Source organism: Bipolaris maydis, assembly GCF_028858645.1.
Source record: "Bipolaris maydis strain C4 unplaced genomic scaffold PSV08scaffold_10, whole genome shotgun sequence".
Classification (NCBI taxonomy): domain Eukaryota; kingdom Fungi; phylum Ascomycota; class Dothideomycetes; order Pleosporales; family Pleosporaceae; genus Bipolaris; species Bipolaris maydis.
This window is the reverse complement of record NW_027093866.1, coordinates 1,254,227-1,272,166: the sequence shown is the minus strand read 5'-3', so window position 1 is coordinate 1,272,166 and position 17,940 is coordinate 1,254,227. Positions and strand designations below refer to the sequence as shown.

Here is a 17,940-nt window from a genome sequence, read left to right as displayed (position 1 = left end):
GCCCCCGTTGCTCCAATCACTCTTCCCTTTCCCCCCCCCACCATCGTCGACCGTCTTCTTTCTCTCTCTCTCCTCTTCTAGCAATTGGCCTTGGCTGTCCGCGAATATCGCTGTTCCTAAGCTCCAATCCTATCCCGGCATCACTCAACTTTCCAACTGGCTTCCTGCCATCACTCGTCCTCTTCTCCTTTGTGTCTCAGAGCTCCAAGCAGCTCGTCCACATTCCGTGTCCTACCGGAAGCCTGTCGAGGTACCTTGCATCTGCTCCATTGCCTTTCTGTACTGTCTGCTGATCTTCCTGCCTACTTGCAGCCGCCGTGCTTGCAAGCTGTCAGTCTAGTTAGTCGGCGACTGTGCCGCCCACACGAGCTCCACAAGCTCCACTCAGCTTCGGTCACCGTTGTATTTGCACTCAAACTTGGCTTTGAGACACGTTGAGTTGGGACTGGTCTACTCAGCGTACTAACTGCCTACCCTTAAGCTTGCCGAAACAGCTGTGCTGTGGCGAGCCATTGTGTTGCTCGGTCGTACCAGCCCCATACACGGAACGACCATGACCAACGTTGAGAGCACGAGCCTGCCGGGCCCCACGAACACGCCGAGCGACGACTCCAATAGCTCTGGCAGCAGCAGTAATTGTTAGTACAAGACGTATACAAACCCTATACCGCGGACAGCTAACCACAACTGCCAACTACAGCCTCCACATCCACCGTTAAACCCGAAGCCTCTCCGCCCACCGTCCACTCGTTTCCTCCACCCAAGAACGACAAGCCCCGGCCTCACATCTGCACAACATGCACGCGTTCTTTTGCGCGACTAGAACATTTGAAGAGACACGAGCGATCACATACAAAAGAAAAGCCATTCGAGTGCCCGCAATGCACAAGATGCTTTGCACGGCGCGACCTGCTCCTGCGCCACCAGCAAAAGCTCCACCAGCAGGGCGCGACTTCTGCCCGCCCCCGCACTGGACGTAGAGAAAGCACAACAGGCCTTCCATCCAACGCCACTGCCCGAGTACGCAAAAACTCGGTATCGAGCAACGCTGGTGGCGCCGTCGCCAAGACCATGAGGCCGCGCGCCAATACCATCAGTCACATCGATCCCAACTCATTCAGCAGCTTCCTCGCATCTTCGGTGCCAGTAAACAGGGGAGGTGTTCCTGGTCACTCACATCACTCAAGTCTTTCTGGTATCAGTCAGTTTGACTACCGGGGCATGTCCACGTCCATGGGCAACCACGGACAAGCTCAGCCCCTGCCGAGACTGGACACCCATGTTGGATTTGGCATGGGCGGAGGCCTTCGCACAGCTCCCATCCCGGGCATGGCTGGACCTGATGACCGTGAACTTGAAAAATTCTTTGGAACATCGACCTCTACCATTAACCCCAACCAGTTGCATCACTTCAACGCCAGCGTCGGAATCCCCGCGTCGCCCTTCAAACGATTTGCAAACCCGTTTGCTGGGAACAACCCGATCGAGGAGGACGATTTTGGCTGGGGCATGGGTATGGACAACTCCATGATGTTTTCGGGGGCAAACGAGTCGGCACTGGATGGCTCATCGCCATCAGCGATAAGTACTGCGAGCCAAGGTGCCTTCCATGACATGATGCTAGATGGCTCCAGCCAGCCAAACTCGGCAGCCATGTGGCACAATCCTCTGGTGACGCATACGAGCATTGACACCACAGCCTTCTCCCTCGAAGCCATGGCTCCGGTCTTTCCTGAGCTCATGATGAACACTGGCACCTCACAGGAACTTGGCGATCAGGGTGTTCAGAATGATTTCTACACCTCTACACCACCCCCTCTAGTGGCCATGAGCCCTTCAGCTGGAATACCCGGTATGCCGAACCAGTATTTTCAGACGCCCATGACATTCGCTTCTGATGCCAACAGCATATCATCATCCTCTATCAATGGCAGCGCAGGGCACAGCTCCGTTTCCTCATTTTCCACTGAAACAATCACAGAGTCTACAAGGCAAGCTTTGATGCACAACTTGAGTCAAGCCATGGGCTACGGCCAAATACCTCAACGAAGGTTCTCCCAGCCAGCCATCAGCTCGCCTCTGTCCTCAAACGGGACTAACAAGCATTCAAATCTGGCTGGCCTACTGCCCAGTACTTTCGACATTCAGCGATATGTGAACGCCTACATACAATACTTCCATCCACATATGCCTTTCCTACACATTCCAACACTATCTTTCGATACTCCAGCGTATACATATCAGCTCCGCACTGCTGGCACATTCAGCCAAGACACCATGGTTGGGGGAGGTGGTTGTTTAATTCTTGCAATGTCCGCTATTGGAGCCCTATACGAATTTGAGCAAAACGTAGCCAAAGACTTGTTCGAGGCAGCAAAGAAGCTGATTCTCTTCTATCTTGACGAGCGCCGCAAAGCCGGTCTGTCCGCTGTCAATGGACCTAGTGCTGCCAATGATAACATCAACAAACCACCCTTGTGGCTGGTCCAGGCCATGCTACTCAATCTCATCTTTGGACTCAACTGTGGCGACCGACAGGCTGCAGAGGTCGCAAGCACACATTGTGCCGCCCTCGTGAGCCTAGCAAAAGCTGCAGGCTTGGACAAGCCTACTCCTCCAGAGCAGACTATGCCCAGCCCCCCAAGTAATACCAATGGGGATTTCAACATGTCGGATGATTCGAATCCGTCTCTTGATCAACAAAAGGATACCGTAGATGAGCACACACAATGGATACAATGGAAGAAGGCTGAAGAGCGCAAGCGAACCTACTTTGCCATCTTTTCAATGTCAAGCTTACTTGTTTCGGCATACGCACACTCACCTCGGATTCTGAATTCGGAGATCCATCTGGATCTGCCTTGTGAAGAGGATCTCTGGTCCGTCGACAACGCTCAAGCGTGGGTAGCAATGGGAGGGCCGATGCTTGCGCAAACCCGGGGCTTGTCCTTCATTACCGCAATGACGTACCTCCTTGAAGCTAGTACACGACAATCAACCTCAAGAATGCGCAATGCCTACCCAAATACCTTTTCAGGAGGCCAAACTGTCAACACCCTTTCTGAGAGCGATATTCGGCCGAGCACTTTCGGTTGCTACGTGCTGATAAACGCGATGCACGTCTACATTTGGGAGACGAGGAACAGACACAACGGTCGCTTGTGGAAAGCCCATGAGACAGAAGCTATGCATGCGCAAGTCGAGCCTGCTCTCAAGGCTTGGCAAGTTGCTTGGAGAGCCAATCCAAACCACAGCATCGAGCGACAGAGTCCCTTTGGGCCTTTGGCTGCTGACTGCATACCGCTGCTGGACCTTGCCTATGTGAGGCTTTTTGTAAATCTTGGTCGAGCAAAGGAGCTTCTGTGGCAACGTGACTTTGATGGCATGGCAAATGAATTGGCCAGAGGTGTCGATGTTGTAGGTCAAACGGAAGATTCACCTGAACGGTCCTCTTCTCTGGACCTAAGTCAGACGGCTTCTCCGGGTCAAATGAGCTCGCAGGACCAAATCAGCCCTGGAAACAGTGGTAATGGTCTTCCCAACAGTGCTTCTTCGAAACGCGAGAGGCATCTGCGCAAGGCTGCCTTCTATGCCGCCGACTCTCTCTCCATGTCGTATAAGCTAAACTCCTCATTCGCCGACTTCACAGCCAGGGAATTGCCCAACTCGTCTGCATTATGCATATTCGACTGCGCACAGGTCCTGGCCGAATGGGTTGCAACCCTTCAAGACCGTGTCGGACGCTATCTCGGAGTATTGGGCAGAGATGAAGTCAACTTCTCAGAAGTACCAGCCATCTTGCTACTCGAAGAGGAAGATGTGAAGCTCTTACAGAAGATTGCAGACATTCTTCATCACGCAGATATGAAGCTGGCCTACGATATCTCCTCAAACAATATGTCGATGCTAGGTGGTCTTTCAAACCTGGGACATTGCGGCTATGGTACCAAGCTACTGATGGTGACGGCCTATATGCTGTCCAAGTCAGTTGTCTGGCCTGGTGAGTAGATATCAGAACCCGCGTCTGTCGCCAGCACTAATGTTGTCGCAGTCACTCATATTCAAGCACGTGCTCTCGAAGCACACGCTCATCATATCAGCCAACGTGCAGAAAACTCTACCATTCAGTAAATACCAGTTTTCACCGAACCTGTATACTACCATAAGACACGGAACCCTCTCGGTGACTATTCTTGTTAACCGTCCTCGCATTTCTGCCGCATAACGTGTATCGACTACCAGAGGACTACTTTGCGACCCCAGCATTTATCCTCGAAGTCTTCTTCTACGACATTTTTAATCCTTTGCGCTCGGCAGCAGCGCTTCAAAGCTTCGCCAACTAAAACAAAACACCAAACTTGAAGATATGCTTTTGACATGGATTTTCTCGGATGTACAGACGAGCTAGGTCAAGGTAACCTATTTTCGATGTCATGTTCGACCATCACAAGCACTGGTCTCTTTTTTTTTATCAGCAGGCGTTTGGAAGGAATGCAAGAGCGTTCCGTTTTCACAACTCACAGGTTATGTATTAGGTTTTTTTTTGTATAAAGGTTTCCATGCATGAGGCAATCTCGGCCAGGTCCGCAGACCTATCTCTTATGAGATTGGCAATTTACTGCGCATATTCGAAAGAAAGGGACGATGTTACGACATATTCCTTCGCTCACTATATTTATGTAAGGAAACCGGGCTATCGGAGTGGGTTGGCGCAAATGGGGAACTCACGGCCCAAAAAAAGTGTTATGGATGTACGCAGTCTATTGACTTGATTCACGAATTGAATGAAACTTTTTATATTCTCTCTTACAGCATTGCTGCTACTTTGAAGTATGAACTATTTGAGCAAATAGTCGCTCATCAAAGACTTTGGCATCCTCTTGCTAAATCACAGTTGTAAATTTTCGCGAACAACATCATATGATGCTAGCTTTCGGTTGGAGACCGCAACCTGACTCTTCGGTTAGCTACACGGGTTGGAAAAAGAAAACTGAACTTGTGGTAGATGTTGTCTTAATCATAATCAGAGAGTAGATGAAACTATGGTGCTTTGGTCAGAAATCAATACAAATTCGCCGTAGATTTTGCGGACTTGAGGATTTTTCAAATACACTTTGGGGTATTCTCTGTACTAAGGAATCATCTCTACCTAAAGAACCATACAATGTTTGAGCTCTACCGTTTTAACAAACTTACCTCAGATGATGCGCAACGCGCTGATTGGTTGAGCACCAAAGCTTGGATCGCGTGCACCTTCCGCGTACAATTATTGTTGTTCTAAAAACCACGACACAACTCAAGCAGCGACACACAAACACAACAGCCAACGTTGACTACCGGCTCCATTGGGAAGAGACATAGTACATTATTTTGGCAGTAACTTGCACAAAAACAACAACAACATGTCAAGGCCAGCGGCGCGGAAAGCGGCGCCCAAGGGCGAGTACATTGAGACGGTGCGTCTTCACCTCGTCCCCCATGGACCATGTCCAAACCAGCACAACATCACTACATCGCACATTTTATCCTCTCATCAAACAATCCACCCGCGTTTACCTTTTTTTTCCCTAAGCGTTTCCCATCTAACCCTTATCCCTCTCATTCACTCACCAAAAAAAAAACTCCCCCACACCATGCCACTAATCCACCCCACCCCCATAGGACTCAGGCAACAAAGTCTCGCGCCGCAGCGCCATCACAGGCACAGCCAACATCACGCTGGGCGGCCGCACTGTCATCATGGCCGACGTGCAGCTCCGCGGCGACCTGCACCCGACGCGCAGTGCGCCCTCGCAGTCCGGCAAGGACGTGACGCCCACGAGCATCAGCATCGGGCGGTGTACGGTGATTAGCCAGGGCAGCGTGATTAAGCCGCCGAGCAGGATTAGTAGAGGCCAGGTGCATTATTATCCCATGAAGATTGGGGATAATGTTTTTGTTGGTACGTTTCTTGACCTTTTTTTTTTTTTTTTTTTTTTTTACACTTACTCTTCCCTTTTTTTTTTAACTCCCGTCTGTGTGTTGTATGAGCTGTGTGTTTTTTTTTGAGGGAAGGGAGAAGAGAGAAAAAAGAAAGAAAGAGTGTCATGTCATGAGATTCTACATCTCGTAAATATGGGTAACACGGAAAAAAAAATAGGTGTTTCTTTTTTTTTCTTCTTTAAGTCTGATGAAAAAGAGTAGGTCCTAATTCGACTATCCAAGCGATATCCATCTCGTCTCATGTGCATATTGGAAATCACTGCACTATCGGTCCGTTTGTCATCATCAAGGAGAATGTAAAGATATTGCCTCACACGGTTGTACCTGCAAACATGGTCATCGCATCTGGCTCCGTCATCGGAGGCCGGCCCGCACGCGTAGTCGGCGATGTGGGCGAAGGCTGGGGTGTCAGCGGTGGCGGAGGCGGCGGCTTGGGTGTCGGCGGTGGAGGCGAGGAGAAGTGGGTTGAAGGTGGTGATTTGAGGGAGTTGGTGAGGAGTATACGGTGATGTAAGTCAAAAAAGTCCCACACAGTCCAAGTGTCGAGTTTTCGAATGGATTAGGGTGGGGGAATGAGAAGTGTGAGAGAGAGAGGAAGGGAAAAGGGAAAGTTCTGTCAAGTGTGTTTCTAGCAAGAAAGAAATCCGGTTTCTATATGTGTTATTAAATATGAATCTCTATCTATCTGTTTTTAAAAGCCGTTCTCGTATGTACAACAGCGTGTAATCTATGCTTTGGCTTAAGTCGAGAAAATATCTCTCCGTCTACAAGACAATCTAGGTGTCTTGCTTCAGCCAACCTGTGCCGAGGACGCGGAGGGGGAGGGACCGGCAGGACTGAACCACAGGTTCGTCCAACTGTACTACATGGGCAGTGACCATGAACTTATCTCGATATAGCGATGAGAAAAGGCCGAATCATTCCATGTCTCTCTTGCTTTCTCTCTATCCCTCAGGCATCTCTCTCTCTGCTCGCGACTCGTCCTAGCCTATGCTGCATGTCAGGCTGCATTAGTTCTTTCGCCATGCTCACTTGGCACTTGTAAGCATGCGAACGTTATTTTTTTTTGCCTTTACCGCGAAGCACTATATTCTAATCTGACCGTATTTTTTTCCAAAAATCCTAACAACTACGCCCAGAAAAACGAAATAGAAAAACAAGCTTTCACACCAATTCTGCTCCTCTTTGGGCTTTGACCTCCATGGTAGTGAGCTCGAATTCCCTTTTCTGAAAGATGCCTTGGCTGTCCCATGAGTCGGGGCTGGGCTCGCTCTTGGTGTCGTTGAAGGTAGTGCGTGCGTCGGAATAGATGTGTGCCTTGTGGGATGACTTTGTGCCAATGGTCGGGCCCGGGCCGAATCCGAAACCGAAAATTGATGGGCCTCTGCGGCAATAATGTCAGCAATGGGTCGATGATATAGATGAAGATAGAGTCAAAGTGGGGCGGAACAGCTCCGTGGGTTCCCGTAGCTGACCTGGGTTATCAGGCCACCTTTGTTTCAACGTACCTGCTGCGCCCAGTCAACTCATCGCCAGATGAAGCGAGTTTTTTTGAAGTGAGAGAGATTTTGATATCGCGGATAAGAGGGCGTAAGACGGGAATGCACTGGACGATAATGGTGCCGACAATCTCTGACGAGTACCAAATGTTGGAGTGAGCGTTGCGCCAAAAGTACCATTTGTCTTTCTGGTTACCCTCGTCCTTCCAGCTTGTGCGGACAGCTGATACAACAGCGACAACCATGCCCTGATTGTTGTTAGCCATGTTGATTTAAAGATGAGCCAGGGTCTAAAAAGCGCGTATATCGTACCAAACTCATGGCAACACAAAGACCAATCTTCTCAACCCTTCGCATATCGAGGTTCCAGGTAATGACCCATGGGAAGACTGCCAGGATGAAATCCATGATAATGTTGTAGACGTTGCCACCCTCTTTGAAATCATCCCTGAACTTTGGCTCGAGGCACACGTCGAGACGATACCAGACGTCGTAGGATGACTTTCCGCAGACCTTTGCCCATTGCAGGATAACTTTTGCGATCATGTACGAGTTCATAGAAGCGATACAGAACCAGAGGATCCATCTTCCCCAGTTCTTAGTCAGCTTCAGCAGAGTGACTGCAAATGCCGTCTTGGTAAGCGATTGGTTGATAAGAGTACCGCATGAAGTGATGTTGATGAGTATGTGCATGCGATCATCCCAGGTGGCTTGGACATAACCAGTTGCGTATTCAAGAGTAATGATAGAGTTGTTGGCAGCCAGTATTGCCTGCAACACAATCAGTCAGCACTGAGCAGTTACTCCTTAACGCGCACATGGTTATACTCACCCATGAAATGAGGAGAATGTGGTCATCCCACCACAAACCATGTCGACGAGTAACTTTGATCCATATCCTCAGAGCCAAGAAAGCAGTTGCACCGGCAAAGAGCGTCCAAAGCCCGACATTGAGTTGGACTTCTGGATCCACATAACCGTGTTGCGCATCATCGTTGTGTTTTCTGGGCGAGATCATCTTGTCATGTCGGTCGGAATAGCAACCGACGTACTACACGGGGCGCCTGGAATCGAAAAATAGCGTAAAAAAGGTAACTGCAGACCAAGAAAGTTTAAAAGAAAATATGAACGAGCGGACGAGCGAACGAAATCTTCCGGTGCGCTGCAGGTGAATAGATAGGACCGGGGTGGTTGGTGGACAAAGGAATGGACAGAATCGTCGCGCAGAATTGGAGCTGGGCCAGGCTCGAGATGATTCAAACCCCCCGCCCGGTCTGGCGCGAGGACCTGTGATGCTCTAGTTATCATCAGGCTGTCCCCCTCGCAAGGCTCACCAATGTGCCGGGGATTCCAGACCCAGAAAACGTGAAATGAGGTCCCGACTCACAGGACGATTGGTGGAACCACCAGTCCAGTAATGGTCAAGTCACCGGGGCCGTTGCACAATAACGGCCTTGTTTCCGCTAGATCCTGGGGAATTACATATGGTCTGCTAGCCAAAATCAAGTCTCGCTCATTCCTGCCGGCTTCTAGAGGGGTGGACTGACGCGGAAAGCCCATTGTCAAGTCTAACCGAGGAGTGAACAGGCCGATCCATGCTTTGCTTAAGCGGTGGGTCGATTCATGAATCGCCGGACACGATGGAATCTGAGACAGATGCCACGCGCCTCTCTCCTAGGCCTTGAACAGTTTCGGGATGCTCGAGGGCAAACCGTCGCTCGATTTACCACAAGCGTGCAGTCTTCGGTATAAACAGAACTCCTGCAGGGCGCCGTATAGGCATGGTAAGCTTATAGTGACTGGCGGACAATTTCGTTCCTGTCGTATCCCTGTAAGACGGCTGCACGGGTACTGTCGAGTTTGATTGACGCAACTTGTCAGCAGCCAAGTTGGTGCCGCGGAAGGGGGAGCATACCCAAAGGAAAAGCCCGCAGTTATGCCGTTCGATAAAGACAGGCGTACCCAGCGGGCAGACCCTGCTGTCGGGAGTCTCTGACGGCGATGAGTACGGATTCGACAAACCACGAAAGACGGAAGAGGGAGCTTGGTTTCAAGCCATCACGTGCCAAGCAAACATGACATGGCTCAAAATCCCACAAAAGGGAAAGCCGGATCAGGTCCGAGCTCGCACGTCATCCTCGGGTATCGTCCCTGATCCTTAGAACCCGAGTTTCAGCTCGGCACTTGGCGCTCCCAGCAGCACACTCACATGCACTTCCAAATATGGGGTAAATAGATTGATATATACAGCCTTGGAGTATTGGAATGGCGTGTCGCTATGCTGATCGAGGCATATCTCTCCAAAGAATAAACGCGGGCACCAGTGAACCAGAGCGCCGCTACACCTTCCTCAACGCTGCTACACCTTCCTCAGCGCTAGTCGGCCAGGCTTGGATTGTAATATACTATCTGCTCTCCATGACAAAGTCGTCTCAACACGCTGCTGCTGCTACCTCGGTCTCTTGACATGTAGTCGTCTCAGCAGCAGGACAGCGTAGAAACACGACCAGAGTAAACGTGCTAGTCATTCTTGCATGTAACAACTATATTCGTCGTCGACAAAATGGACCGATCTGCCACGTACATGAACAGCTCGCTCGTATAAGAGTAGCCTCACACATGGTGCGACCGGTGCGACCCGCAAGCGAATTTGTGAGGCAAAACAAATGCCTAGCCCTTGCGCAAGTCCAGATGGAGATCAAAGCAACACACGGTTCACTCGCGCGGAAACTCCACGTTCATCTGTACAAACTCTAAAAAGTTCAAACACGCCTTTTCTCTGACTGAACGACTGGTCTGAAAGCTTGGGTGGCGGGGGTGACATGCTCAAAGCTCAAGACAGTCGCACTACATACGTACCCCCTTGGTGCGCGGCGAGAAAGTCGGCCAAAATATAGAGTTGTAACAACAGCTGAGAACACTCTTTCGAAATCGCTATAAATAATAGTGCCACGAATTGTATACGACATCGTTTCAGGTAGAAAATATTGGTATCGATCATCACATGTTACTCAACACCCTGTCAAGGGTAAAGTATTGGTATAAAGTTGTTGAAAGTTGTTGTACTACTATACTCGCGGCGCAAGTTCTGGTCAACATCTTTTCCTATCGTATTGACCGACCGCCACAGTTTCCAGCAAGCTGAGGCTCCTCGTATCTGGTAGCGATATCCCTGCTTGGAGATCTGCATCTTACTGGGATGATGCAAGTTCGCTAGAGCAAGCGCGCAACAAAGGGTATGTACAATGGACGCTACGTCCGTATGTATCCCCCAATTGAACAATCTTGCATAACATCACTTGTTTGTATCTATCTCGTGTTTTTCCGGGTATTATGCCTATAACTTCCAAAGCAAACTTGGCTATGATTGGCGCAATGACCGGGTTAGTCCTACTATTACAATAGAATCTTTGATTTCGCGCATAATACCACGTTGGAGACGGCGTGAAATAAAGGTTCTCACGAGAGCAAAGGGTCATAAGTTGTTGCCGTGGGGTCCAGAAGCACAGGACGGCAAGAAGCCACGTGGGTGAGGCAGATGACGATCTTAATTAATAAACGCCGATAGATTGCATTGAATCGGATCTCCAGAGTTCCCCTCGGGCTGCGGGCGCTTTGGGCTCAGCTGAAAGTGCATCTACCAGGTTATCCTGGGGAAAGATAACCAGAGACCTTTTTTTCCGCATACACCTATTATCTATATTTATGCAAATGTATTTATTAGTATCGAGGATTGATGGTTCCCAAAATGTGTGTACATCAAATCATAAGCCTGCCTCGCTTGCTATGAACTACGTACAAATATTTGGTGTCCCATCACGGCGTTGGCATTTCGCCTCGTATTCGTGATACACACGATTCCGATCCCCGCAATCCCAAGCCTAAGCGCACAATAATAATCCCGAAATCTTGTGGCCATCGCAGTAGCCTTGTTATCAATTTCAACACTGGAATGGCGACTGCTTTTAGTGATCAAGCGCTCCAGTCCCTTTACAGGGCTGCATCGTTGAGCTATTGTCCCTTTATAGAGCTGCATCGTTGAGCTATTTGCATCACGAAAACACTTGTTGTTATCTCTCCTTTTCGGCATCACTGCGGTGTATCTGCATCGTGTTCCACACTGACCATACGGCCGAAAGTGCTGAGAACTCACCTACGCGTCTGGTGAACCATCACTGCTCAGCAAGGTACTCGAGGCGAACTCCACGAAAATGTAACATGATGTGTTTAGATTTTATTCCAGCATACCAGCCGATCCCTCCGTGTATCAACTTCGTATCTGGGATACCACGCGCTTAGTTACTAGTAGTGACGGGACCAAAGTCCAAGAAAATGACGATGCAAAGTAGTCTTCTCGAAAAAGTAAATGCCGCGGACGAAAGGGCACGGAACAAGCCACGAATGACAGAAGCTGACATGGTTTATTCCTATGTTTTCAGTTTGTTTTCAGCATGTTTTTCCAGTGTCTACTCACAGTCTCAAAAGCGCATGTTTAGTACAGACATTAGTGACAATCAGCAAGCATCTGTGTGTACAGCTAGCCATTGGAATACCACAAAGACCCTCGGAAATTTCTCTCTCGAAAAACACAGCTACTTGGGGGGGCCTTGCTCCAGATCATATCATACCATTTGACAAAAGTGCAAAAAAAATACGCTTAGGTAGACTCGCAAGCACATGGTTTATCCCATTAAACCATAACTTAGTAACAGATAATTGAGAAGAGAAGACTGCATTCATATCAACGATAAACGCACATGCCCACTGAGAGATTTTTACCAGTATTACCAAACCATTTCTCAAAATTCAAAGCAGGGTCTCGCTGACGCTTATCCGAATCCTTTTATACTGTACTTTAACTGCAAAGTCTTCTTCTTTTTCAATACCCGATTCCGGCAGGTCGGGGTGTGGCTTGTCATCCTTTTCTAAAACAATCAATCTAATACGCTACATAGAAAACCGAGCTTAGAAAAAAATGTCAAGTCATCAACGGTGGGCAGATAGTATGAATGGTTTTTTTCTTCTTATCATGATACACTTCAATGATGAATGAAAACGATACAGCGAGTGTTAAAATCTCATCACTCAGCCATATGCCAACCCAACCCTACTTCCCCCAAAGCCCCTTATGAGCCCCAAGCCCGCCAGAATCACCAAAGGATAAACATATGTACATAGTACACCTTAATGCTGCCAACAGCAGTCCTGGTGATTTCTCCGTATTTCTCGTTGATGTATCGGGCCATCAAGTGCGTGCGCAAAAAGACTTGTACAACATTTCACATCCGATGATACTCTTTTGTCACAAGTAGAGAATGACGTATCTTTTCTTTTCTATCTATTTACTCTACAGCCGTATTTAGATTTTTAAAAAAAATCTCTTAAGGAAAAAAAAAGATAATAAGAGGGTCACACACATACTCTCTCTAACTCTGCCAAGAATACAAGTATTACCACACGTATATACTATTCAGTGCACTGCAACCTTTTTTTTTGTGTGGCACGTGATATCTTATGTGGAGCTGAGCCGAGTATTGTCCCAGGTAAACTTTTTTTTTAAAAAAACAAACAAAATAAGAAATAAACTTTACTAGAAAAAAAAATGTGTGAATGCCTCTACAAGGTGTAGGTAAAACACATTGATCGTAGATGTAAGGAAGATAGTAAAAAGAGTAAATTGTAGTCATAATAAGGGATACGTAGTATAGTAAATCAGTATAATACCTATGCAATTCGCCATTAACCGTCCACCCGTCTCGCCGCATCTCATCACCGCCGCGCATTCATTTGACCTGGAGGCCCATAGAAATAAGTGACGGCACCGAAATATCGCACGGGTGTTTACGTTACTAGCATATCACTTGCTTTGGAAATTGTCATATAGGAACATAGAGAGCCAGGGAGGAGTTGTATGTGTCAGTATTACCACGGGTAATTTGTAAAAGTCCTCTGTTGTTTCTTCTTCTCTCTTCCTTTCTTCGGGGGAAATTACCCGGGAAAAAGGAATGGTAAAGGGAGAGATTGTAGCAACGAAAGAGAAAGAGAGAAAGATTTGACTACGTGAGATGTGCAGAAAAGGGAAAGTGTAAGTTGAAATATGGATCGGTTGATTTTTTTTTCCCACTTGGGTGATGATATATCTCTAGGGCGCAAGATATTTCCTGGAAAGAGAGAATAGAAAAAGGGATTTCGTGATCCAACTAAGATCAATGAACTTGAAAAAAAAATAGATGACAAGGAGTTACAAATGTCAATTCATTAATCACAGGCCAAAAGAAGTTCTTTTTTTGCAAGACAAAAAAAAGATATATTTGTATAGGGGGGGATATAAAGCGGAAGCACACAAATTTACTTGTGTACCCAAAAAAAAGAATCGAAAAAACAATTTTTAGATGATGATGAGCAACTTCATCAAGTCAAACAGTTAGTAGCAGTAGCATCCAGTCTCCGCTCTCAACAAAACAAAAGTCCTCAATCCCCAACACCCCTTCCCCCTGTCAGTGTCCTTCCTCTCTCCCTTACTTACAACCTCAAACCCCTACGCATAGAACGCTTGGCAGCAGGAACATCATCGGGACCACCATCGGGGTTAGTAACAGCACCGGGAAAGCCAATGAGCGTGTTGAACTTATCGGCGAGGGCCTTGTTGCGGGTTCCGCCCTTGACGGCGGCGGCGGCGCTCTTGCACTTGGTGATGGCGGCGGCGTTGGCCTCGCACACGTTGGTGAGCTGGTTGCAGAGCGCGTTGGTGATGATGTCGGGGTTGAGGGCGTCGCTTTGGCTGCCGCGCGCAAGGGGGTCCGCGATTTGGAAGGTGAATTCGTTGGCCGGACGCCCGTTCTGCCCGCCTTCGAAGATGATGGTGGGCGTGCAGCGACCAAAGTCTGCGCCGCCGGCTGCGGCTCCCGCGCCGGCACCGGCGTTGTTGTCGTTTGCAGCACCCTGGTTGTTGTTGTTCTGGTTCTGGTTACCGGCATTGGCGTTGTTCTGGTTGCCAGCATTTTCATTACCAGCAGCATCCTCATTGGCACTGTTGTTGTTGTTGTTCTGGTTACCAGCGTTGTTGTTGGCAGCGTTTCCGTTACCAGCAGAAGCATTTCCGTTATCAGCAGCAGCATTTTCGTTATCAGCAGCAGCGGTTCCGTTACCAGCAGCAGCATTGCTGTCGCAAGCCGCGGCGTTGTCACCAGTAGCAGCTTGGTTGTCAGCGGCAGCGTTGTTGTTGTTGTTGCTGGCATTGTTGTTGTTGGCGGCGTTTCCATTACCAGCAGCGTTGTTGTTTCCAGCAGCGGCATTGTTGTTTCCAGCAGCAGCGTTGTTGTTGTTTCCAGCAGCGGCATTGTTGTTTCCAGCAGCGGCACCACCCGCACCACCAGCAGCAGCCTGGCTGACAACCAAGTTGCCAAGTCCAGCCTGATCCATGAGATCAAACACACTCAGTCCGTCAGCAGGAAGGGGATTAGCAGCAGAGCTGGCGCTAAGAGCGGCGGCAGCGCCATTGACATCCACAGCAGGGTCAATCAGAGGAGTGATACCACGGAGCTCGGGGGTAGCAGGAAGTGAGGCATCACCACAGACATTCTGAGCGTTGCCGTTGGCGAAAGGATTGGTGTTCTTCTCTGCTTTTACCATGCCAATAGCGGCAGCGAGGGCATCAGCACCACCACCGAGCTCAGTGAAGATTTGGTCAGCGCGAACGAGCTGGGCTGGTTGTTAGTAACAATACTATAAAAAGAAAGCCACTGAAGGACCAGTCAAGAGTACGCACCTTGGCGCAAGAGTTGGCTCCACCAAGCAAGTCAGAAATAGCAGCTCCCGCAAGAGTAGCAGCTTCGCCGCTTGCACCACCCTTAACCTCGCTGATGGCCGCAATAGGGATTTGCTCCTGTCCGAAGCGAGCCTCGACATAGGCAATGACAGCCGCGATGATGAAAACCTTAGAGACCATGTTGGATGATTTGCAGGTATATTTTCCAAAAACGGTAATTGTCGTGTAAGGGTTTAACAAAGTTAAAGTTTATGCGTCGTAATACAGTATGAACTGGGGGTGGAATGGATGACAGGAAGGAGCAAACAACGAGAGAGAACTAGCTCTTTGATTGGGTGTTGTTTTGAAAAAGGTTTAAAATAAGATGCCAACCTGGGCGAATGAATGTAAAAAGTGCTGAGAAAGCGAAGGGAAGGGGAAAGTTGCTGGATGCTACTGTTGACTTGATGATGTCGAAGTTGCTGACCTTCAAATACGAGGCGAACGTTACAACCACTTATATACTAAAGTCTGTTAACCGTTGTGTGCGCCCGCACCGTTTTTTCCTTCTCCACTCATTAACCCAAGACTATTGTTCTTTAGCCGCCATGACAAGTGATGCCTCTAGGATCATACACACGTCTCATCCATGCGCCTAGATCCATGTGGCAGCTTACCATCATCGCCTAGAACAGACCGGAACGAGCGAAAACGGGACGAAAGAATGATCGAGGGGTGTTCCTGCCAAGGCGTCATGCATTCTTTAGGCATGATGGGACGTATGATTGCCGGGCTGCGACTCCTGGTGAGCCTTGGTGTCCGTCTCCTTAAGGCTTCTGCGCGGGGCCAACGTCTCGAAGCGTCCATGTTGCCGGATGCCTGAAGTAGGGTTGTGACGGCCTCAGTCGCGGTAGGGTTTCATGTGACCTTGCGACACCGCGCTGTACCAATAACCACCGGCAAAGTCAACCCTCTGACAGCGGCGATCGCCAATGCATTGACACCTTGGAGCTTGACCATGAACCATGGAAAAAACAGATTTCGCAATGCACAATAAAACAGTTTCTGAATGCATGTATACAAACGCAATGCAAGGGAGCAGGCGGCAATGATGTCAAGATGCTGGCATTGGGAAGGAGGACGCGGCTCTTGCAGGGGCGCTGAATGCGACCAAAACATTACTGCTATACCCAATAGTCCTGAAAACATGCCCAGGAGTCAAGACGTGAGTCGAGTACATACTATGTTCATGGTATCTGATGTTAAGCGAATCCCAAGGGGGCCAGGGGTCGTCAGTAAGCTGGGCGCATGGCCTCGGACTGCACTGTGCCGGTGTACGCTTGCGCGTTCGACCGTCGATACTTATTGGCAACCTGGCTGTAGTATACAAAGTCCGTATCATTCGGCTCCACGGCCCGAGGTTGCAGTGTCTACACCGTCATCATCAAGCATTCACTATGTCCTATCCAATTTCCTCCGCAACAGCCTCGTCCTCTTCATGAGCTTCTTGTACTTGTGCTTCTTCATCTTGAGCTTCCTTTGCCTCTTTACACTAATCAGATACATTCCAAATCTTCGTTTTGCAACATGTTGCCGGAAGCTGCTTGGTTTGCTCTCTTCTGAAGGTAACGTGACTTCAGTTATACGCTGATTAATGCTAGCTGAGAGACCCTCAGCCGAGTATGAATCAGTCTCAGGTTCCGTTGCCAGGGGGTTGTACGGCTCGGGTGGCGCCGGCGGCTGGAAGGGAACGAGACGAGCTGCCCAACTCTCTACACTGTGTTGTGTCGGCTGAACATCAAGGTGATATACCTGCTGCTCTGACTGTGTCGCATCGGCTCGTTGCTCCTCCTGCGCATCAATCTCGGCGTGCATGCGCTCGAGGAATCCGCCGAGTACGTCCTTGGTTGCCTCTATCCTCTGGACCTGACTAGCTCGGTTTACATCGAAGAAGGCGTCAAATTCGGCGGTCGAGGTCGAGTTGGGGAACGCGCGCGAAATAGAAATGGGGCGGTGGAGACCAAAGAAAGCCGACAACTTGACATCTACACCAAATTAGTATATACATGGGGGGTATTATTATTTTCTGCATCTCACCATCTTCCCGGAGGTGGTTGGTCGGCGGCACAAAAGGCACATTATTGCCCAAGGTCGCAGTCGATGGCTGTTTCAGCTTCTTCTGCCCCTTTGTCTTCTGTCCTGCACCCTGAAGTTCTGCTGTAGCATTCTGATCTAACTCGGCGGGCTTCTTCTTGTTGTTTGCGGGGGTCGAGGGCTTGGACGACGAGTAGCGGCGCTGGTGACTCGGCCGGAGAGGTTGTTGCGGTGCACTGTTTGTGCTCAGCGCAGAGCGGGCGCATGCATTTAGCGCGGCAAAAGGCACAGCAGAGAAGGTGTTTGCAGAGCGAGCGACTCTGCCAACGGCTGGCGAGAACATGGCCAGTCGGGTAGAGGGGGGGGGGGGCAGGTATGACGGTGTTGTTGATGAGGCTCAAGGCGGCGACCGGCTATCAGGACTTGCTGCAGGTTGCACCGCTCCGATGTTTCCCCGAGTGGCACTAGCACTAGCACAAGTCACGAGGGCACATCATCGGAACTGCGATACCGACTCGGAACAGGCGTATGTTGCACATATGATCAAGGAACGCATGCGCACGCACACACCCTATTCAACGTGGCTATACGAGATATCACTTTGTTCCCTTGGTAGTG

The 17,940-nt window shown here is 49.3% G+C and overlaps 5 protein-coding genes across 5 annotated transcripts; 2 read left to right on the top strand and 3 right to left on the bottom strand.

Annotated features, from left to right (window-relative positions):
• Positions 1 to 238: 238 nt before the first annotated feature.
• On the top strand, positions 239 to 4,345 carry PSV08DRAFT_6871 (fungal-specific transcription factor domain-containing protein). The gene is made up of 4 exons (XM_014227632.2): positions 239 to 250; positions 313 to 638; positions 701 to 4,000; positions 4,052 to 4,345. The coding sequence occupies exons 2-4, from the start codon at positions 554 to 556 to the stop codon at positions 4,129 to 4,131; spliced, it is 3,465 nt and encodes a 1,154-aa protein (XP_014083107.1). The 5' UTR covers positions 239 to 250; positions 313 to 553; the 3' UTR covers positions 4,132 to 4,345.
• Positions 4,346 to 5,290: 945 nt separating this feature from the next.
• Positions 5,291 to 6,643, top strand: PSV08DRAFT_377828 (trimeric LpxA-like protein). Its single transcript, XM_066093336.1, has 3 exons — positions 5,291 to 5,456; positions 5,662 to 5,941; positions 6,184 to 6,643. The coding sequence occupies exons 1-3, from the start codon at positions 5,403 to 5,405 to the stop codon at positions 6,489 to 6,491; spliced, it is 642 nt and encodes a 213-aa protein (XP_065948825.1). The 5' UTR covers positions 5,291 to 5,402; the 3' UTR covers positions 6,492 to 6,643.
• A 503-nt stretch (positions 6,644 to 7,146) lies between these two features.
• PSV08DRAFT_249294 (uncharacterized protein) lies at positions 7,147 to 8,499 on the bottom strand (the record flags this gene model as incomplete). Its single annotated transcript, XM_014227634.1, has 4 exons — positions 7,147 to 7,366; positions 7,491 to 7,729; positions 7,794 to 8,252; positions 8,314 to 8,499. The coding sequence occupies 4 exons, from the start codon at positions 8,497 to 8,499 to the stop codon at positions 7,147 to 7,149; spliced, it is 1,104 nt and encodes a 367-aa protein (XP_014083109.1).
• A 5,504-nt stretch (positions 8,500 to 14,003) lies between these two features.
• PSV08DRAFT_377824 (uncharacterized protein) lies at positions 14,004 to 15,701 on the bottom strand (the record flags this gene model as incomplete). Its single annotated transcript, XM_066093335.1, has 2 exons — positions 15,250 to 15,701; positions 14,004 to 15,182 (listed from the first exon to the last, which is right to left on the bottom strand). The coding sequence occupies exons 1-2, from the start codon at positions 15,427 to 15,429 to the stop codon at positions 14,004 to 14,006; spliced, it is 1,359 nt and encodes a 452-aa protein (XP_065948824.1). The 5' UTR covers positions 15,430 to 15,701.
• A 697-nt stretch (positions 15,702 to 16,398) lies between these two features.
• On the bottom strand, positions 16,399 to 17,714 carry PSV08DRAFT_314965 (mitochondrial 37S ribosomal protein mS38). The gene is made up of 2 exons (XM_014227636.2): positions 17,326 to 17,714; positions 16,399 to 17,273 (listed from the first exon to the last, which is right to left on the bottom strand). The coding sequence occupies exons 1-2, from the start codon at positions 17,663 to 17,665 to the stop codon at positions 16,684 to 16,686; spliced, it is 930 nt and encodes a 309-aa protein (XP_014083111.1). The 5' UTR covers positions 17,666 to 17,714; the 3' UTR covers positions 16,399 to 16,683.
• Between the last annotated feature and the right edge of the window lie 226 nt (positions 17,715 to 17,940).